Here is a 22718-nt window from a genome sequence, read left to right as displayed (position 1 = left end):
CTGAAAGGCAACGGCGGCTGCGAGAAGACGCCGAAGCGATGGAAGGCCTACGCCAACGACGACGTTGCCGTAGATCTATAAGTGGTGCGAACTCTTGGTTCAGCGGTAATTTCTTTCTCTGGAGTTTGGATATCCGTGTCGTTTCAGCGAATGTCTGTGGTTTTACTCGAACCTCTCTGCGCTGAAAAATAACGTAGAAACAACCTAGCATCACCTAGCTAAAGCCTAGCAACGACCTAGAAGCAGATTAGTCTTCACAAATTGTCCAGTTTTGCTGTTTCAAGCCTTGCGCGGCTTAGTGCAAGCATCGCCAAGTTTTAACATGAAAGTGTCTACTGGGGTCCACCAAGACTTCAGTGACGTATTTCCTTCACGGATATGACGTTGATAAAATAGACCCTAACGGATGACAAAGAAAAAAAACTACAAAAAATTACCGATGACCTGCCGGTGTGTGCTGATAAGAGCACGGCACTCTACTGGCTAAGCCACCGAGGCTTTTTTTTGTTTCATGGTAATTATCACACTGATTATTAGAATGCATAATAGGAGCACAAATAAAGCAAACAAAAGTACAATCACATAGCGACAATAAGCGCTCAAACCGTTACTAAGGGCACACTCCAGGACTAACACAACGTGCAGTAGAACAGTGAGAGTTCTGCACATCGTTTTATATCACTACCGAATAAAGCACTGCTTCTGCGAAGACACGTTTCACTTTCGTGTTATACCGATTCCTATGACGGAGGGATCAGCCATGTTTTTTTTTTTTTTCTGTGGCTGCAGTATCGGCGACATAATAAAAAGAAATGCTCTATAGTTTCAATTTCACTGCAAAGTTGGCAGTCCGGGGCTACCAGGGGTCATGCTAGATGTTGCGCTTTTAAATGAGACTGATTGTTGAGTTCTTTTTCTGTTACAATTTATTCGTCCTCGTTCGTGGCAATTATTATCACCCCCACCTAGGTGCCACGTCTCTGTATATAGTCGGGCGTGCTACAGTGATTTAGACAATGAAATGGCCAGTCGGTAGGCAGGTGTGCTTTCCTTTCTGTAGTGCGACTGGAATACGCCGTTTAATGGAGGATTTTAGTCTGTCCGGTACACTGCTATGCGCCTTGTTACGTTATTGCGCACCACTTTGAGGACGAAGACTGAACCACACAACCACAAGCGCAAACTTAAAACTTAATTTATTGGACGGACACATGAAGCTTTTATACAATCGCGTACCATAGTAATAAACAAACAAAATGAAAACATTTGCAAATAAAGGAGGATATGTATATAAATAATATTACAATATTGATGGACACTCATGCCGATGCATTTTGCTATGCGCAATATGTTTTGCGTGTACCGAAATACCGGGCATTAAATGCGCATGCGGGCGCCCGGTCAACATGGCCGCGCCGCCGAAAGCCATTGCCATCCACCTCGAATCTATCAAGTGGCCGTCGTGCGCTCTGTAGCTCGTTAGCTCCCAACTGATGCTTTTAATTTCTTTAGATTCATGTCCTTAAGCTTCGACAGCAAAACATTCGCGTCTATTCGGCACCGTTTTCGAGAGCCATACTCGTGTAATCAATGCTGTTGGCTTAGCGAGGGGCAATCTCGAAATCTCGGAGGACATATATATTACGTCTTTTTTTTAGATTTTTTGACACTCCATAGGTGGCGTCACTTGGCGTGGCGGCAGCTATGGCACACGCTCTCTGGTGTTTCGCTGCGCCTTCTCGTTACCGAAACACCGGACAGACTAAAAAACGCTGATAGCGGGGCTCATCGGTGGTGGGTTGTAACATTTTAGCACAACCCATAGCCATCCCAAGTCATGATGCTGATGAAAAGTCTCTGCTTTCGGCATTTTCCTACTGAATCTGCACATTCTTGGTCATGAAGACCATTTTGATAACCTTCATCTGTGAACACACGCCTTTTTTGGGCAACTGTCGCTCAACAGTTAAAGAAGTCCGTTTTGTTAAGTGCGAGCATAATTGCAGAAACCAATAGGAAAACAACCTGTCTTCAGTATTCCTTACATTCATTGCGTATCTCACAGGCTAAAGGAAGTGGGGGGGGGGGGGGTAGATACGGTGGTAATGCTGTTTCTACGGCTCCCAATGACCTAAGTAAGATTTGTGTCGCCGTACGGAGAGTGAATCAGCGGGTGATAGACAAGAAGCGGACTGACACTTGTTTCGTGAAACATACCGACAAATTTACTGATTGCCGTACTTGTGTGGTGTGTAAGGTTTCGCTTAGCAGCGGCCGCTTCTATGTAGGGCAAACAGGTGGCTGTGTTAACCGCAGAACAATGGAACATAAGACATCGCTAACCGGAGGCCCACCACCTAACCTATCTTTAAATTGTCTAGAGTGTAACTACACGCCCAAATTCGATGAATGCGCGATTTTGTACTGGCACAGGCGTGGATAAACGCGTGTAATGGTGAGACCTGGAATATCGATACAGTGACAGCGCATGCGTGAGCCAACCATTCGATTAACGTGCAGCAAGAAGAAATCAATTGTCTGAATTTTTATCTCTCCCGTAGACCACCACGCCCGCCGGATTGATAGGATCACCTATTACATGGACAAGCGAAGATAACTATTCGTGTCTTCGTTTCCTTTGCGCCGTTGTGCGTCTTTTCAGTTGTTAGTCTGCGTTTGTGCTGTCTTGATTTCTCTCTTGCGTCCGTGTTTGCATTCTCTGTTTCTTTAACATGACCCTTTTGTAATACCCCATAATCGAGGTATTTCAGGTATCAACGTGAAGCTCTATTAACTTGATTCGTTAGAAAAAAATTCCACTTACTGTGTAAAACTATGCACCGTTTAAACACCTCTGCGCATGGAGGGAGCATGTTACCTCTTCTCCATGGAAGGCACCGGCCACAGGATGATGTAAAAAGGGAAAATGACAAAGCACCGCCACTAAAATGATCCGCTGATAGGGGGCTTAATTTTTAGTTGGCTCGGGTTAATATCCCCTAAACTTTCTTCGTCAGTTATTACTCATGATTACTTTACTGGAAATACTTCTTTTCAGTGGTAATGTAGCTTCTCTTTTGAAAGACACCCGCGTCCTGGTCAAACTCGCACTTGATACGCGGAATGAAACAATTAAGGCAACAAGAAACGAATGTGACTAAGGCTTCATTGCAATTCTGACGCATATTGTGCAAAAACCGAGGTTTCATTACCTTATTTCAGTACCTTTTTCAGTGCCACTTACCTGTCTAATAAATTAGCTTAGTTTTGATGCTTTCGGTCCAAATTCAACAATTTTTTGTCAGTTACACGCAGTGGGCATGTGCCATGGGTAAGCAACACGAAAAGAAACGCGTCCACGGACATGATTTTTGTTCACTGATGAAGGTATGCAACATGGTTGTTGAACAAAATGGTATTCATGGAAATAACTCTTCATTTTAATTGACTTTGTGACCTCGATCAGCACTTAAAAATTTTCCACACTATATGATCCGCCCGACTCTTGGCCGATCCGACTGAGTGGGTAGGTGCAATTATCCCGGAACATCATATCGTCATCATAATCCTCTTAATCATCATCTTTTCATCCTCGAGTGTACTAGAATAAATCCTAGTGACGAGTCTAGCAGGGAGAGACAATAGGCCGGATGAAGCAAAACGCCAGTAGACGCCACTGGTGCCGTTGCTGCGCCTTTTTTAGTCGTGGAGCTAGTTCGCGCCGGTTTTGGCCGGGTACAGACGCGCTTGCAGCTGCTTGCCTCATGTGCGTCCCCTGCGGCGCTACGTCCGACGTGGTAGTTATTTTGAAAAAAAAAATGGTGGATGACATTTTTTTTCTGAGACGCTTTCATGCGGGTTGCTTCCATGTAGTCTCACTGCACACCGTGAACTGGGGTAAGACAACGCCGGAATATTATCTTGTTTAGGCTGCGTTTCTGTAACGGACAATAAAGTACGAAAAGTTTACCAGCATCATATGCGTCCGTCGAGGCCGTTATTTCATTGTACGCCTTCTGGCATAGCAATGCAGCGTAGGCACTGCTGCGCACTTTGTGTACTTTGCGATATTTCGCAATAGAAGCAAAACAGGCAGAGTTACTCGTATGCTGGATTTGTGCTAATGGATGATAAACAAAAATGCGAATAGACACTGCTGCAGGCGATGTCCCGAACTGCATGAATCCGCCGGTTTGCGGCATTTACGTTAGCAGACGACGTTGTCGATACTGGTGAGTTGATATGGTTTCACAAAATTTCTTTGCACTATACTATAGTAAATGCAGTCTTTTCGTGCAGCAATCAAAAGGATCCGGCGCTTAAGGAAACGCCTAAAAAAGCGGAGAAAGACAAAGTTAAACGCAGCGGCGCAGACAGCGACCGCCTAGTAGAAAAAGGCGCAGTGGCGGCGCCTGGTGACACTAAACGGGCACGCGCACTTCTTCTCAGACGCGTCACTAGGAGATTAGTCTAGTGCGCTATAATTGCAACGCCTACAGACACTGTTCTTTCCTGCATCATGGCCGTCCTGAATTTCAAGGTCGTCATCGGACTGGGCATCCTCTACGGCGTCATCTGGTCCCTCGTTGACCAGCTCGCGCCAGCTTGCGTTCCCCTACTGCGACCACCCGAAGAAGTGCTTCAATTATGCGGAGGAGCTTGCTGCCAGCGTGGACACCAGGATCAACCCTTGCGACAACATGTACGAGCACGTGTGCGGAAAGGGGGATAGGCTGCACCCGTTCCCGATTCCAGGAGCCGGGGGACAGTTCCGAGTGCTCCAGTACCGGATTCTTTCGTTCCTCTTCAGCAAGCTCGAGCAGTCGCCTCCAAATCACCCTGTGCTTGCGGTCCGCAGGAGCGTCTCCGCCTTCCAGACCGTATGGACGTCTACGATGAGGGCAGAGAGGACACAAAGGTGAGCTGGTATTCCTGAATCACTCCAATAAGTAGCAAACACGCGAAATGTGTCGACGAGCCGGTTCCTTCTTTAGACACAACCAAAGAATTCAATAGATATTGAAACCATAGGGGTCCTTATTTGTGGGTACACAATCGATGCGAACGATAAAAGGGGTTTTCAAGGGCTCGCTTCTATGTTTCATAAACCTTAATGAAAACCCACAGATGATGAAGGCATTGAAGATAAAGAGACCTTAGTTGCAGTTATTTAACTGTATTGAAGTAATTACAATAATAAATGTGAATAAGCTAAAGTGGATGAAAAGACAAATTCCCCTTGCAGGGACCCAACCTGCATGCATCAGATGACGCACCCGATGCTCTGAAAATTGTGTTACGGCGACTGATCGCCCTCTTGTCAGCTTTATTGGATGTTTATGTGCGTGAAAATTGAGAGTGTTTGTCAGCGCTGCACGTAGCCATGATGGCGAGTGTGGAACACTCGCCGATCCGGCAGTATCTTTGACGTTCCACTTTCTGTCGGTGTTTCTGTGTGAATGCGGATTTTAACGAACAAGCTGCAAAAACAACGATCGCAGCCTTCCTGCACAGCGAAAATTCACGCACTCTGGCGGTGACGTTGTGTCTTTGTTACAATTGTTACGCGCAGTAGCTAGCGTTTCCCGTGCACATATCCAGCACAGAAGGCAGACGCGGCGCACAGCTAATGAGAGCCCACGTCCGCGTCTCCCTTCCATTCCGGCCACGACTAACCCAGCATCTCCGCGTTGGACAAACACGCAAAACGCTACACTGCACGCAACAATTGTAGCGAGGACGTGAATTACCGCCATTAGTGCATCAATTTTTGTTCCTGCAGGAAAGATACCTTGAAGGTTCTTGCAACTTGCTGTTTGCAACGTGGGGTACCAAATTACACTGAAAGTACTATATGAAAGGCTACAAAGTGCGGTACATAAAAAGAGATGATAGCGAAACATCTCCATTGATCGGGAAGGTAAAAGGTGAAAGTATGAGCAGCTGTGCAGTCAAGTCTCACCTTCAGTGATGATCTTCATCACATGGTGAGGGCGCGGGAAAACCTTAGTGGCGCCGTGCGTGAAGGGCACATACCGTACATTCATTGGTACGAAAACAACTTGAGGTGGTGAAGAGCAGCCGGTAGCCATTCATTCTTGTGTGACGCGAATTATCAATGGGAGGGCGCAAAGTTTTGCTGAGATATCAGAATAACACCTCTGTTTTAGTGTGTGAATGAAGTGTGAATGTCGATATGCTCGAATTTTCGGTTAGCAAGGGTAACGGCCGCCTCCCGTGTGAGAAGCGCCACTGGTGGAGGCTGGTATTTCCGTCGCTGGAATGTGGACTGTTTTGTAGCCTCGCCACACATGAGAACGTGGTATCCCTGCTAGGAATGCGTGCCCTGTCCTTGGCGCGGCTCGATTGGGATTTCTTGTGCGCTCTCAGAGCGCGTTCTCGTAACCTTCAGCAACGCATGACCAGACATTAAGAGCAGGCATAAGTGGTAACTGAAGTGCGCAGTAACAATTTATTTTGGGAAATAATAGCTCCAGTGAAAGAGGACACCTATGTGGCGTCCCTTTCTTCTTGCATAATGCACTGCACAGCTATAGTGGGCTACAGCATAATTAGAAATAGAAGCACCACCTCCCGAAACAGTGGCGAGCTGCGTCACTTGCCGAAGATAGTCATGCTAAACATGAATCGCAAGTTGGGCTAGTTGGTGGATGTTTATCGTGGAGTACTAACAGAGCAACAGAATTCGAATACGGACAGAAGACGGCGAGGACGCAGCGCTGAACTCACAAGTAGATTTGTTTACGCTGGATCCCTTTCTTCTACGTCTGACTCTGTTGCGCTGTTAGTTATTCCACAATGAGTCATGCAGAGTGTTTTTTTTTGTTTTTGCCGTATCTACTTCATCACTGCTCATGTAAATAATACGCATATAATAATTACAATTTCTTCGTCCCTACTTAAAATATTACGTTTCTCCGAGCAGTGATGCTGGAATCATTACTGAAATTTGCGAGAAAAATTCAGGTGTTTGTCGAAAACCTTTTTTGCAGCAGGTGGAAGCTACGAGGTGCCATGGCTGCGATTGGCGCTGACTAACACTCCTAGGTTTAAATCAACGTATATACCCAGAAAGTGGACGGGAGATGACTCCGCCGGAGCTCAGTGGTAGAGCAGCGGACGCGTTATTCGAAGGTCGCAGGTTCGGTCCCTGCCGGCGACAAGTAATCTTTTCGTCCACTTTACTTTCTTCACATTCATATTCTAAATACTACAGTTAACACCCCCTGTACTTTCCTGGGCGTTATTGTCTGTTAGCTCTCATTAATATTGTGTCTAACAAAGATAAACGAGCCCTTGAAAAATCATCTGCTTTCCTTCATTCATACCGAGGGCCTCGTCCTGGCAGACTTAATGCCTTCAGGTAGTATGCGAGGGATTATTGGTCAGCTGCCAGCTCGTAAAAAGATCACGTGCTACGTGACACCAACAGGCAAAAAAAGAGTGTTCCACACTCGCCGCCATGGCTGCGATTGGCGCTGACTAACACTCCTAGGTTTAAATCAACGTATATACCCCAGAAAGTGGACGGGAAGATGACCGCCGCCGTAGCTCAGTGGTAGAGCATCGGACGCGTTATTCGAAGGTCGCAGGTTCGGTCCCTGCCGGCGACAAGTCATCTTTTCGTCCACTTTACTTTCTTCACATTCATATTCTAAATACTACAGTTAACCCCCTGTACTTTCCTTGGCGTTATGTCTGTTAGCTCTCATTAATATTGTGTCTAACAAAGATAAACGAGCCCTTGAAAAATCATCTGCTTTCCTTCATTCATAGCGAGGGTCTCGTCCTGGCAGACTTAATGCCTTCAGGTAGTATGCGAGGGATTATTGGTCAGCTGCCAGCTCGTAAAAAATCACGTGCCACGTGACGCCAACAGGCAAAAAAGAGTGTTCCACACTCGCCGCCATGGCTGCGATTGGCGCTGACTAACACTCTTAGGTTTAAATCAACTTATATACCCCAGAAAGTGGACGGGAGGATGACCGCCGCCGTAGCTCAGTGGTAGAGCATCGGGACGCGTTATTCGAAGGTCGCAGGTTCGGTCCCTGCCGGCGACAAGTCATCTTTTCGTCCACTTTACTTCTTCACATTCATATTCTAAATACTACAGTTAACACCTCCTGTATTTTCCTTGGCGTTATTGTCTGTTAGCTCTCATTAATAAGGTGTAAGCAAGCCACACGCGTGCGCAGTAAAACTTAGTTTTGATTGTAATTACGTTATAAATGGAGAACGTTAAGACAACGGCGTTTTAGTGGAACTCGTTCTTGGGCTTGTTGGTTCATTGCATCAAGGAATATATCCAGCCAAAACAGAGTAACACAGGAAACGGTGAATCAAACGGGAAGCGGCTAGACCCAGTCTAGCCGCTTCCCTGTCTCCTTCACCGTTTTCCCGTGTTGGTCTGTTTTTGGCTTGATATATTTCCTTGATACAACTGCGTACGTTGGAACGGGCTACGTCGCAGCAATACCTAGTAGGAATTGCATAATTGTCATGCGCGTTATAAGCATTTAATTATTGATGATATCTGGGTTTTACTGGCGCACAGGGCCATGCTGGCCAAAGAGCGCCAGAACAGAGGTGAAATATAACAATGAAACGCGATTTACGATATGTAGGGGATATGAGCTATGATAATGTTACACGGCTGTATATGGGCCTGACACAATTCCGCGCCCTAGGGCGGGTAAACATATAAGTGATAAAATTATGAGAGTGACGCGATGTATGCAGTGAGGATCAATGTCAGGGAGTCGTGATAATGAACGATACACACATGGCCAGAGCACGAATGCCTCGTTCACAGCCCTTGTGTCCAAGGGCCGCGAGGCAGGTGCATTTTCTTGTAGCTACCGCAGCAGCAGCCTCTTCTCAGAGGTGGTGCTACGGGTGCCGGAGAACATGGACATGGAAACTATTTACATCCTTTAAAAAGCGGATAATGATTTTATGTAAAAAGCGGTTCCCTACCTATGAACATAGATGGATGCAATGGTATTTGACGTCGGTAGGGAAACGGAAAATGTTTTCTTCTAATAGCGTCCAGTTCCTTGCATTGTAATAAATGTGGAGCACGGTGAGTGGCTCACCGCATTTATCACACACAGGTGGATCACCACCGACCAAGAGATGTGCATGTGTGCTGTGTGTGTGTCCTATTCGAAGTCGACAGAGTGTTACATCTGTACGACGTATGCTTGATGTGGGTGGCCAGTTACCGAGGTGTGGCTTTATCACGTGTAACTTATTTTCTACGTTGTCGGTCCCATAACCGCTGCCAGTAAGCCCTGAGTTTTTTCCTTACTAGGGGCTTTAAGTCCATTACAGGGACAGCTGTGGACGATGCAGTAGCGTTTGCATGAGTTGACACGGCGAGCTCATCAGCCAGCTCATTGCCCTTTATACCACGATGTCCTGGCACCCAGCATATTACAACATGCTGTTCGGCCGAGTATACGGTGCACAGGAGTGAGTATAGCGATACAATAACAGGATTTCTGTATGTTTTGAGGGTTTTTAAAGCGTTCACCACGCTTAAGGAGTCTGTATATATACTGCATTTCTTAGTTTCATTTCTTTAATGTGTTTTACGGCCTCCAGTATTGCGTGTGCCTCTGCTGTGAATATGCTTGTGTTAGGGTTCAGAGTACCAGAGTGAGAATAAGATTGACCGACGACTGCGTAGGACACGCCAGCATGGGACTTTGACGCATCTGTAAAAATTTCTGCGCAAGGGTATTTGTGCTGCAGTTCACGGAAATACATCTGGATGTGTAGAGGGGGGGCATGCTTTGTGACATCTACAAAAGAAGTATCACAGTCTATAACCTGCCCACTCCCAAGGCGCGACCTGTAAGTAGGAGCCATTAAGCGGTGTTCGAGCAGTGGGACACCTGTTTCTACAGCAAGAGCTCGTACACGCAGCGAGAAAGGCTCCTTCACAGCGGGTTTGTTGTGGAAAAGCTGGCAACTGGACAGGTCATTTGCAGCAGGATATGCGGGATGATCAGGCTTGCGTTCACTTTCAAAAAATACTTAAAAGATAGGTATGACCTCTGTAAATGAAGAGACCACTCGTCTGATTCCACGTAGAGGCTTTCTATAGGGCTTGTTCTGAAGGCACCTGTGGAAAGACGAATGCCTAAATGGTGGACAGGGTCCAGCATTTTCAGAGCAGTTGGCTTTGCGACTGGTAACGATCGCTCCATAATCTAGACGGGTGCGTATGAGGCTTTTATAGAGGTTCATCAGACATTCTCTATCGCTGCCCCCGTTGGGCGTGACAGCACTTTTAGGATATTCATTGTTTTCATACATTTATTTTTAAGATATTTTTATGTGCTGTACAAAGGTTAACTTTGCGTCGAAGATTATGCCTAGAAATTTGTGTTCTCCGTTGACCGCTAGACGCTCACCCCGCATGAACATTTCAGGATCAGGGTGTAGACCTCTTTTTCTTGTGAAAAGGACCGCAAGTGCTTTTTTGTGGGTTCACTCTGAACCCGTTCTCATCAGCCCATTTCGAGACCTTGTTGAGACAAAGCTGGACCTGTCGCTCACAGATTGCGAAGAGAACAGGATTTAAACCTATCTGCACATCATCTACATACGTAGAATAAAACAGGTTACGTGGGATGTACAGACGAAGAGAATTCATTTTTATAATAAAAGGGTGCAACTGAGACCCCACCCTGAGGAACTCCAGTTTCCTGCACAAATTGTCTTGATAGTACATTGCCCACCCGAACACGGAATATGCGGTTCGACAAGTAGCTTTCTATTATATTTAACATTGTACCACGCACGCCTAAGTGCGAGAGGTCTCTCATAATTCCAAACCGCCACGTCGTATCATAAGCCTTTTCCATATCGAGGAACACAGACAAGAAGAACTGTTTATGGACAAATGCTTCACGAATTTGTGCCTCGATACGTATCAAATGGTCAGTAGTGGACCGACCTTCCTCGAAAGCCACACTGATAGGGGTCAAGTAGTTTGTTGGATTCGAGGAAATGTAACAACCGGCGGTTTATCATCTTTTCAAAAACTTTACAAAGACCAACTTGTTAAGGCTATAGGCCTGTAACTGGAAACCAAAGATGGATTCTTGCCCTCTTTCACAACTGGAATTATAATAGCCTCCTTCCACGCAGTGGGGATCTCTCCGGACGACCATACACCGTTGTAGAGACAGAGGAGGGTGTTTTGTGATTCATGTGGTAGATTTTGCAACATTTCGTATACTACACGGTCGGCACCTGGGGCAGACCCGTTGCAGCAAGCTAGTGCTGCCTGCAGCTCTGCCAAGCAGAAAGGCCGGTTGTATCCCTCACTTTTTGCACTTTTGTATTCTAACTTCTGTCTTTCTGCCTGTGTTTTATACCGTTGGAAGGCTTCGGAGTAATGCGACGAACTGGACACATATTCGAAGTGTGCGCCCAGGAAGTTCGCCTGGTCCTCCAATGTGTCTCCATGTGTGTTCACCAATGGAAGAGAGAATGTTTTGTCGACCCTGTACCCTACTAACCCTGTTCCATACCCTAGCTTCATCCGTGTAGGAGTTGATACTTGATATGTATCTTTGCCAACTCTCTCTTCTGGCCTGCCGGCGCGTTCTCCGCCCTTGAGATTTTACCTGCTTAAAATTGATTAGATTTTCTGCAGTGGGGAATCGCGTAGTAGCCCCCCACGCTTTGTTCTGCTTCTTGCGAGCTTCACGGCATTCGTCGTTCCACCAAGGAACACGACGTTTACCTACCGCACTTCTTACTTCAGGTATACTTTGCAAGGCAGCGTCAATTATAAAAGCAGTGAAATATTGAACTGCAGCGTCAATTCCTAAGGAAGACATGTCGGCCCAAGAGATCCTTGCAGTAAGACGTTGGTACTTTTCCCAGTTGGCTGCATTGACCTTCCACCGCGGGGCTTGTGGTGGAGATTCGTTTTGTTTTGTTGTTCGCAGGAGTACTGGAAAATGATCACTCCCAAAAGGGTTTTTTATAACGCTCCAGATAAGATAAGGTAAAAGTGTGGGAGAAGCAATGCTAAGATCTATGGATGAATAACTTTGGTTGGCAAGGCTATAAAATGTTGGTTCCTTCTTATTCAATAAACATGCACCCGCAGAGAGCAGAAATTGCTCAATGAGCCGGCCCTCGCGCATCGTTGCGAGAGTCGCCCCACAAGCTACTGTGAGCATTGAAGTCACCGAGAACAACGTAAGGTTCTGGCAACTCATCTATAAAGACTGAAATTCGTGTTTGTGTAGCTGATAGTGTGGGGGTATATAAAGTGAGCAAATGGTAATGAGTTTGTTTAAAAGAACAGCCCTAACGGCCACCGCTTCCAGTGGTGTTTGCAGCTGCATGCGTTGACATGCTACACTTTTGTCTATTAAGATGGCAACACCGCCAGACGATGCGAGCGCATCATCACGATCTTTGCGGAAAGTTATATAGTGTGTAAGGAAGTTCGTATGCTTTGGTTTAAGGTGTGTTTCTTGCACACACAGCACTTTTGGGTTATGTTTGTGTAGAAGTTCTTGAACGTCATCGAGGTTCCTAAGAAGACCCCTCACGTTCCACTGCATAATTTGTGTTTCCATTGTGAAAGTAAGTTGGTGCTGTGTGTACAGAGAAAAAAGGTACTGCCTTAGATTGCAGGGCCCTTTCCTGGCCCTGTGACGCGAGTCTTATCTTTTTTGGAGCGGTCGAGGGACGCTCGCCGCTCCTTGGGCGCTTGATGCGCCGTTAGGATAGGTGTAGTGTCCATTGCCTCCTGCGAGGCGCCGGACGAGCGCTCGTACGAGCGGGAGGTTTCCCGTGAAGGTCTCGCCACAGAAGACGAGATTTTTGAGCCCACCAGCCCGGAGGTAGATGGGACAGTCTTCGGGTCCAGGCTGCGCTGTTCGTCGACAGCGCCAGCTGGGACCGGAGAGAGTGAGGCTGCCTTGGCTGCGCCCACCGTGACGGGTCGTGACGGTCCTGCGTGTTCGGTTCGCGTAGCGCAGGCTCTCGCCGGTGGTTGTGTTGGTGCCAGCGACCCTAGGGTAGCGGGACTTTCTTGCGGGGTGGGTGGAGCAGAGGTAACTGCTTCCACCACAGGGGCAGGAGCCACAAACGGCTCGCTGCGCGCGAGCTGGACTTGTGGCGGAGGCCGCTGCGGCGCTGCCCCCCGACGCGCCGCATCAGCATAGAATGTGCCATAGAAAGGCGAACACCGCCTTCGTGCTTCCCTGAACGAGATATTTTCTTTGTATTTCAGCGTGATTATATCTTTTTCCTTTTTCCATGTAGGACAGGCTCTAGAGTATGCCGCGTGCTCACCTTCGCAGTTTGGACAGTGGAGCGGATTGTCACAGGTGTCGGAGGAGTGTTCGTGGTTCCCGCATTTGGCACAGGTCAGTCGGCCTCTGCAACTCTGCGAACCATGGCCGAAACGTTGGCACTTAAAACACCTACGTGGATTGGGGATGTAGGGCCTGATTCTTGTTTTGTATACCCAGTTTCAAGGGACTCTGGCAGGACAGTTGAAGCAAAAGTGATGATCAAAAATTTTGTCGGAATTTCTTTGTTCTCGCGCTTGATCTTAATTCTTTGCACCTGGGTTACGTTCTGCTCCTTCCATCCTTCGAGGAGCTCTTCTTCAGTCAGGTTTAGAAGGTCATCATCGGAGATCACTCCTCGAACGGTGTTCATTGACCGATGAGGGGTCACTGTGACTGGAACAGCGCCGAATGTCACAAGGTTTGAAAGCTTTCTGTACTGTGCACTGTCTCGTACTTCAAGCAACAAGTCGCCGCTAATCATTTTAGTGGCTTGTAGCCGGGTCCAATGGTGTCAGCAAGACACTTGGCAACAATAAATGGGGAAAGAGTTCTGACGGTCTTCTGAGGATCTGTGCAGTGTATTACATGAAAACGAGGGAAGATTTCTTTCGGCATAGAAAAGATGTTGTGGGTTTCTTCGGTGCGCCATCTCTTTGCGAGAGGGCGATCAGAAAGTTTGGGGAAGGCATTAGAGTTCATAAGAGTATGATATTTTTCGGTGGCCATGGCAGCCGCCCACCACCGAGCCCAACGAGGGGACGCTGCAGCCCGTTATAGGGCCACAGACGCCAGCTGTACATGACCACTATAACCTAATATATAATGCCCAAGGAAGGACATATACACAAGGTTAACCCTTGCCGCCACGAAACCTTGAAGTAACTGGAAGAGAGGAGAAGACAGGAAAGGCTAAAAGTGAGAGAGAAAGACGAAGATGTGGTAGAGAAAGATAGGAAAAGGCGACTGCCGATTTCCCCTGGGTGGGTCAGCCCAGGGGTGCCGTCTACGTGAAGCCGGGGCCAAAGGGGTGTGTTGCGTCTGCCGGGGGGCCTTAAAGGTCCAAACACCCGGCGTCGGCTCAACCCCCAGGATCCCCTTTTCCCCGGACACGGCAAAGCCACGCACGGCTAGGCGTGGGAGGGGGTCGAAACCCCCCCGTTAGCTCGGGTCCGTGGTGTCGCTACACACCAAACGCCTGCTCGCGCAGACGCCCCTGCGGGGAAGCATTTAATTATTGTAGCAGTAAATGCCGATAATTGTGACGGCGAACGAACATGACAGCGCCCGTGTAGACGTGGTCTCCCGCTGCGGTCCGAACTCGCGCTTGCTACTTGCTTATTGTCCAGAAAGCAACAGATGAAAAGTGCAATCGACTATGCTTTTGTGTCATCTCACGCTGAGGACAAAGTAGCAGTTCCGTTTTGTCTTTGTTATTGAGATCAGCTGTTTGTTCAGCCACGCATGGTCAGCTTTTCCCCTACAATTTGAGGATGAATCCTGAAAACATTGCAAAGTAGACGCGAACACACTGCTGTCGAAACGTCAGGGCGCAAATACACCGCAAGATTCAGGCGTCGGTTTAGAACTTACGCGCCGTACAGCTCACGACGGGGACTTCATAATTTCAACGCGCAAGGAACACGCTTCCACGGGTGCTCCCATGTTCTTTTGTTTCCGGCGCTGCCATTGCTGGCCAACGCTGAGAGCGTTGGTTGTTACCGTGTGCTCGCTTTATGAGGCACTGGCTTTACTCGCCCACGCGTGCTGTTTTTTCAGGCGGTGCCGTTGCTTCCCAACGCCAAGAGCGTTGTTGATGCCATGTGCCCGCTCTGCTCTCCCAGCGTGTGATCACAGGCGCTACGAGGACGCCGAGCAGACGACGGGGTGCGGCGGGTTACATCGTGCGAGGTTTTCGCTCTTCCTATTGGCTAAGCAGCCCCGTAGCTTCCACAGTGCTGCAAGCAGCTTTATGAGATGCACTTAGAGTTTTAAAGCGCAGCTCTTAGGCACCCGTTTCTGCGTTGAGCGGTGTCGCCGTTCACGTCGGCGGCGTAACCGATAGAGCGAACGAGGACGAAAGAGAGCAAAAGAGGAGTTTGTGATATCCCGAGCCACAGGCCTCTACCCTCTCTTTTAGGGGCGAAGCTCCTTAAGGCGGCACCCGTTCGTCCCTCGTAGTCGTCGTGGTCGTAGTAGTGAGTAACAAGTCTTACGCTTTGACCTCCAAGGTGGTGCCGGTGGGAGATTTCTCCTGTGCGTTGTTGAACAATAAAAAATTCGCAGCGTGCGCGTTAACTAAAAGCCGAATTCTTCTGTCTCTCATTCCCCATTAGCAGCCATTGGCATGTTCCAGTAGGAAACGTTAGTAGAAGTAGAAGTGTAAGTGTTAGCTAAAAGCCGACTTCTTCTGTCTCTCATTGCCATTAGCAGCCATTGTTTACCTCCAAGGTAGTGCCTGGTGAGATTTCTCCTGTGCGTGATTAAACAATAAAAATTTTGTTCAAAACGCCGTTGATTGATGAAATAAACCAACGAAAGACGCCAGATGTTTTGTAAAAGCAGAACGAAAGAACGCCAGATGTTTTTCTTAAAGTGTAGTAGTAGTAGTTGCATGTAGCCACCTCGCCCGATCGTCAACGGGCGAGGTGGAACGGCAACGGCGCGAGGACCCTGCCGTACGAGAGTTAAATCACACTAAAAGACATACTTTGCGGGCGATACACTCTAGTGAGCTTTCAACTTTTCGTCTTAATGTACATGATAAAGAACTTATTTCTACGAAAAACGCAAGGCACACCTTGACCAATATGTTTGGTTTTGGGACGCTAAATGGAACCATGAGGCGATGCGAAGCCGGAGCACTTGCACGATCGCGTTCCGTTGGCTTTCGTTGGGCATGCTACCGACCTCGCGTCGTGGAACGCGCGTCCTGTCTTCCCTCTAGCCTTGCCTTTAATTCGCACAGGGCGAGCGGGGAATGCGGTCGCTCTTGGCGCTCTTTCGCTCGGGAGCGGACTTCTTCCTTGCATTTCACGGATCACAAGTGATAATGAAGGGACCACGTAAACAAACAGTACAATAAAAGTTTGATGTTTAATATATACACGATGTTTCACACTCTTTATATTATGTACTGGGCGCATTTCACGGAAGAGTTTCACGGTTTACAGATGATTCCCTCCGTAGCTTCGCCCCACTCATCATCATTCACACCGTGGATATGCTGTGATTTTTTTTCCTCTGTCACGCGTGCTGGACCCTCGGTTGGAGCTCGTAAGCATGCAAGGCTGGCACGTGCACTGCGGCTCGCTTCGCTTGTCATAGCGGGGCTGTCGGCGTTTAGCTTCGATCGCGACGCCTGCAATGCACAGAGTGGTGTGCGTAGCACTCGAGCGCTGGCTGTTCTGTGGCAATATGCAACGAAGGTTGCATTGATACAAGGCAGATATCCAAAACTCCAAACACAACTGGTGTTGCCCCAACACGAAGCTGCACTCCGAATTCGCATTAGATAGTGTCGTAATCGTCAGTGATTTTTTTTCGTCTCCCTTAATAAGAGAAATCTCGGAGCTGCCCCCTGACCTGTGAATCTGAACCTCGCAGATTGTGTTGGACATATTCAAGAAATACAACTTCGAGTGGCCCTCGATGAGCCTGCCCGCAAACTTCGACCTGCTGGAGTACCTCCTGGGCATGTCGCTCGAGTACGGCTTCGCGACGCCTGCTGTGCTAGGCCTCACGCCCGACTTGAAGACTGACAAGCGGTACGGCTTGTCGCTCGAAATTCAAATCGCGACGGACGCAGGTAGGAACAAAACGGCCGGCACTGACTACGTGGAGCAGTGCATCACACACGTGGCGCCATCGGTGACAATCGACTTGGCATCCGCGTTCGCCGAACGCATTCAGAACACCGCAGCCAACATGGTCACGGCCGCTTACGCCATCTTTCTAGGTCAGAGGGTGTCCCTGAACTACACTACCATCGAGAAGCTGGCGAATGACGTCGCCGGGCACGGGACGGTAGACGCGTGGCTGAAGGTGATTAACGGACACATGCTACCCGGCCGGGAGGTAGACAAGACAGAGCCCGTCCTGGCGATCAACGGTAGCGGCTTGCTTCTCAAAGCGGTTCTCGACAATGCCAAGCGCTCAAACTACGTCGACCTGGTGCTCTACACGGGCTGGATGACGTTCTACAATATACGTGCGCTGGTGTCGTACTCGCTCGTGGACTGCATGGATGGAGGCGGCATTCAGTCACAGATACAGTCTGCAACTCAGTGCTTGGAAAACATGGCCCAGGTTTGTACATGTTCTGTTTATATTCTTATTCGCTTAGATGTGAAAACGGAGCGCGCATTGCCCTACTGATAGAAACCGGAATACCTCCTGACAGCAAGATGTTGTAGATAGGGCACTGTAATCCCTATAATCGGACAGAACTCAAGAAGTCCATAGATTCCCAGAAGCCCCAGATGACCGAAGCGCAGTAGCCGATCGGCTCCGCGAACAACAGAGTAGTCCCGCTCATGCGCTTGGCGATGTTCTCTGAACGGGAGCTCACCTGCCGTCCACCTCATGACGTCAGTATAGAGTGCGCGCCGATTGGTGCAGGCTCCCGTGCATTCGCTTTGAGGATAAAATGCCGTGGTCTTCTAAGGTTGTACCCGAATATAGTGCGTTTGGATTGCCACTATAACTGTTACATTATTATTTAAAGCAGATTTATGATCCATCGCATGGACGTGATGATAGAAAAGCACACTTGTATTCACTGAAGTATGTAACGGGCCGCTTCACAATGCGACTCGCAGCTGTTCCGCAATTTTCGGGCATCAGACAAAAAAGAACGGAAAAAAAGAAGACAAATACGAACCTTGGTTTTCTTGACATTATATATCTGTGTAGTTGTTTTACACATGCAAACGAAAGCAGCAACGGATCATATAGAACTTAAGGAAATAGTGCACAATATCAATACACCCAGGATGTTTTTTTATGCGATCAGGATTTTTGTATGAAAATGCTTGACAGTCATAACCTGTGTTCTTCGCAAACGAAATCTACGCCAAGGCGAAAAAAATATGCCGCACGTAATGTTACGCTGAAATGAGTAATTAAAAAACTTGTTATTGCCATTTTAAATTATTTAGTTGAGGTTAATTCTTTATATAGGAAAGTTGTGTAGGAAATGAAATCTTATGGCATAACCTTTTTTTTTTTTTAAATTCACGTGGTTCATTATTAAATTGCCTGAAGTGTTTGGTAAAAGAAAGCCACGTTTTTTGTTCTTCTCACTCGACAGTATCAATCTCCATCCTCCTCTCCCCGAAGTATTTTGCACGCAACGTGGTTTTGCACTGCCTCCGAACCGGAGGCATTGGAAGCTTTCTGCCCCTCACGTACTTTTCCATTGCCTCCGAGATCCGCCAAAGTCTGACCAAGCAAGGTGTCACTTGATCACGCCATCATGTGACGTCACGTGCCGCTATGAAGACATTTTCTTCGTTCAGCGAACTGGGAGCGCAGAAAAAAACACAAAGGACGAAGCGAGGAACCACATAAGACGAGCGCTCACTAACAACTGATTTATTTCCACATCGGAAGGACACATTTACACACAAATTGCGCATGTCAAAAAAGATTATGACGACGGCATGAATAGCATGCGAAGCGTGTGATCAAGGCGCATGTCCAAGGGTTATCTAGGTAGCTAAATTCACAGTCATGCAGTGACAGGGAAGGATGACTTATACATAGATCCGTATTCCTGGAAATGTGATATGCTTCAGATATTTCGCGCGTAGTTTGATGAGGGTGCCGGAACAAAACAATTGTATTCTCACACAGGGGTTCGCACTTGCACGAAAAGCAATGTCACGCTAAATGGGAGTAAGGTGTATTCGTCAACGAGCTTTTGTGTTCTCTGAGACGCACGTTCACACATTTGCCGGTTTGGCCAATGTACATACGTGAACGAAGAAAATGAATCATCAACTGGCCCACCTTTCGATCCTTCCGCTATGAAGACGTCACAAGTTTTGTGATTTCTGACGTCATGATGACATCACAGGGTGACGTTATCAGGTGATGAGTTCGTGCATCGGTCGTGTCGACGCCGACGTCAACGGCGTTCAATTTTTGCGTTTGGAGAGGCCTCCAATGCATTCGCCTTATAATGCCACCCGAAAACACACAAAATTTGAGATATTCATAATCGAAATTGGAGGCCCCGATTCAGGCGTTATCGACACTGAGCGCGCTCGGCGCGCAGGAAATGCCAAAGAAGTGTTACGTCACGCCGCAAATTCACGTGGCGAATATTAAAGAAAAGGCGCATCGCTGCAGAATCTCGTTCAACGAAACGACACGTCGTCCCAAATACTCAATAGAACCACATATTTTTTTTTTAGTTTGGTATCTAGTTCATCTGATTCTTTCGCGCTGTACTAAATAAAACCGCAATCTCCACTTTCCTGTTTGACTGCACAACGTAAAACTAGGTGACTGTAACAGCAACGCTACGTCTCGCAGAGAAGCAAAAGGTTCATTGCAATTCTTTAGAGCTTAACAAAGAAAGGAATAAGTACTGCACACCGAATGCAACGAATAAGTGGTCCACTTGTCTATTTGAGACGACTTGCCATTTTTCCTGACGAGATTTTGCTGCTACGCTCTTTTTTTTTCTCCAAGTACGTACGTCGCGCGAACTTCTAATCTGACACGATACGACTGCCGCGTTTCCTGCCTGCCCGGCGCGCTCAGTTTCATTATTGTCTGGATCGGAACCTTGAATTTCGACGGTTAATACCACATGTTACGTACGTTTTGGTGCATTAAAAATGGTATGCCATAAGTTATCACACTCTACAACTTCTCCGTATAAACGAGTGCCCTCAAGTTCGCAATAAAAAGTTATTTACCAAATCTTGTCAATTTCTGATTTCAATTTAGGTGACGTGCGGCGAAGTTTTTCCGCCTTGGTGTAGAGTTCGTTTGCGAAGACTGCATGGGCCTGGCTGTCATAGAATTTTTCACCCAAATTCAGCGGCGAAACCGAAACCGAAACGCGGAAGAGTGCAAAGTGCCAATATTCTTCTTAGCCGTCCAGAATGAATCAGCTTCGTTACATCAACCACCAACCGACTTCCTTGTGTGGGGGAGCGGGCTGCGTTGGCAATTATAGCGCGCATACATTACCGAATGCGGAAGAGCTACACCTCTGTAATTGTTGTCTTGGACAGTGGCGTCATTTTGGTCGTCTGATTGTTGCGCTCATCGGTACTTCTGTTTCGGTTTCGCCGTTCAATTCGGTTGAATTTCATTACGCCACAATAATTACTAGAGGCCGCTTCTTCTACATCCAAATTTACGATGGGTTCTTCGCATGAAGAACTTCAAATCTCCTATTTGACATACCGCTTAAATCCAATATTTACAATTTTAATTAATTTAGATTTCTTAATTACTGTCCCAAAAGATGCATTTAACCATCTTAAGATGCGCGGGGCTACAGGAGAAGCCGTTGGGATGGCATCAAACAAATATCGCATATTCCTGATTTTTGAGAATTTCGGATACATTTCTTGAAACACCGGTATAATAAACGATAAAAATACTGTGGAAGCGCGTGAAGCAGAAACCCTTGTGAGAATATTGCGACGAAGTTTCGGCTTCACTTTCGCAATGTAGCGACCAGAGCAAAAATGAGGCTTATGCAGCCTTGAGTAGCATCCTTTGTTGGTGTATTACTCAAAAAATTCGAAAAGAGTGATTTTTGTTTTACTCAAGAAAAATATTTTTTGAACGGAACAACCATACGATTTTCTGAAGTTTGCCTGTGTCCTGCTTAACTACATATCATGTCCGCACACGGTTCTAGCGGGTGCTTTTTCGCGGCAACTGATGCAAGTCATAGAAGTGCTTGCACTTCTTTAAGCTTACCAATGTATACAACGTCAAAGCTTAGATCGAAATCGTCAGTGACTTTGGTTTGCTAAGGATTTCATTCGCATTTAGAAAATCTGAATTTTTCAATCTTTCTCGAAGACACTCACTAGCACTATCTAAACAGCCTATTATACCTATAGTTTATAAATCGGTTCTCTGAATAATTGACGCACATGTGAACGTAACTGTCGAAGCCACGATTCGCAGGTTTCCACGTATGCCTTCGTTCGGCTGATGGTGGACAGCCTGGACCTGCAGCCACAAGTGAATGACACTATGCGCACGTGGATGGCGGTGAAGGAGGCCACAAGGGCCAACTTCCCCAAACTGCCCTGGATGGATGAGTCGACAGCCGCTGGCGCCATCCATCACGTCGACAATCTGATCACCGTACTACCCATGCCGGATCACCTGAAGAGTGACGAGGCACTCGAGAAATACTACTTCTTCTTGGACCAAAACGTGACGCAGCCGTTCATAGTGTGGTTTCACAATACGTTCCAACGGCGCCTTCAGGAGCAGAAGCGTCTTATGAAAGAGGACCCCGCAGTTCCCGTTCATCGCGAAGACATTGCGTTCGGTGCTTCCGATGTGAACGCGTTTTACGCGCCCCTGATCCACCTCATGGTCGTCCTGCCGGGTGTCATGAACGCGCCGTTCGTCCCGAGTACGGTGCCACTGGCGGTCGTAACAGGCGCCATCGGGAAAGTGTTGGGGCACGAATTGACGCACGCATTCGATCCACTGTTCAGCAGCCTGACTAGAACCGGGGACGTGTCCACGTGGTGGTCCGAGGACTCCTTCACCAAGTTCCTCAGTCGGCTGCACTGTGTCAATAGCCTACTAACGAATTACACGTCGGACCCCGTGTTCAGCAGGAACGCGCTCTCTGAAACGTTCGCCGACACAGCCGGCACGGAAAAGGCGAGGCTTGCGTTCGGTTCGATACAAGCGAGCAGCGGAATTCTGAGTTACACCCCGGAGCAGTCGTTCTACGTGGCCGGCTGCTTCGTTTTTTGCTCCGAGACCGCGTACAGTTGGAGCAAGAGTGGGATATATCCACCCATGATGTTGCGCTGCAACCTGCCCGTGCATAACCAGGAGAGGTTTGCAGATGCGTTTAGCTGTCCTGTCGATGCGGCGCTGAACCCACAAAACCGGTGCACGTTCCATGTGTCGGACGAAAAATAATTGAGGATGAAGTGGTTGCCTAGTTTGCACGATGAATAATATCTTATCTCGTCTGCACAGCGTTTTATATGTTAAAAACTAGCATGCACCGTGCTCATGGTGAGACTACATAGTTATGCATAATGTTAGCGAAGGGAAAGAGGGCAAGCAAGTAAGCGACACGGTCGCCGTACCCTCCTGCAACTTGAAATTTTAGGCTCATTTTCTGCATGTGCGTAG

The 22718-nt window shown here is 47.6% G+C and overlaps 1 protein-coding gene across 1 annotated transcript in view; it reads left to right on the top strand.

Annotated features, from left to right (window-relative positions):
- Positions 1-22499, top strand: part of LOC125759449 (neprilysin-1-like) — a 42607-nt gene extending 20108 nt beyond the window's left edge. The window contains exons 3-4 of the mRNA XM_049418234.1: positions 17028-17660; positions 21516-22499. Of these exons, the coding sequence (XP_049274191.1) occupies positions 17028-17660; positions 21516-22499 (1617 nt within the window). The remainder of the gene's footprint in view (positions 1-17027; positions 17661-21515) is intronic.
- Positions 22500-22718: the final 219 nt, after the last annotated feature.

This window comes from Rhipicephalus sanguineus, chromosome 8, assembly GCF_013339695.2.
Source record: "Rhipicephalus sanguineus isolate Rsan-2018 chromosome 8, BIME_Rsan_1.4, whole genome shotgun sequence".
NCBI classification, from domain to species: Eukaryota; Metazoa; Arthropoda; class Arachnida; order Ixodida; family Ixodidae; genus Rhipicephalus; species Rhipicephalus sanguineus.
This window is presented reverse-complemented; position numbering and strand designations above follow the sequence as displayed.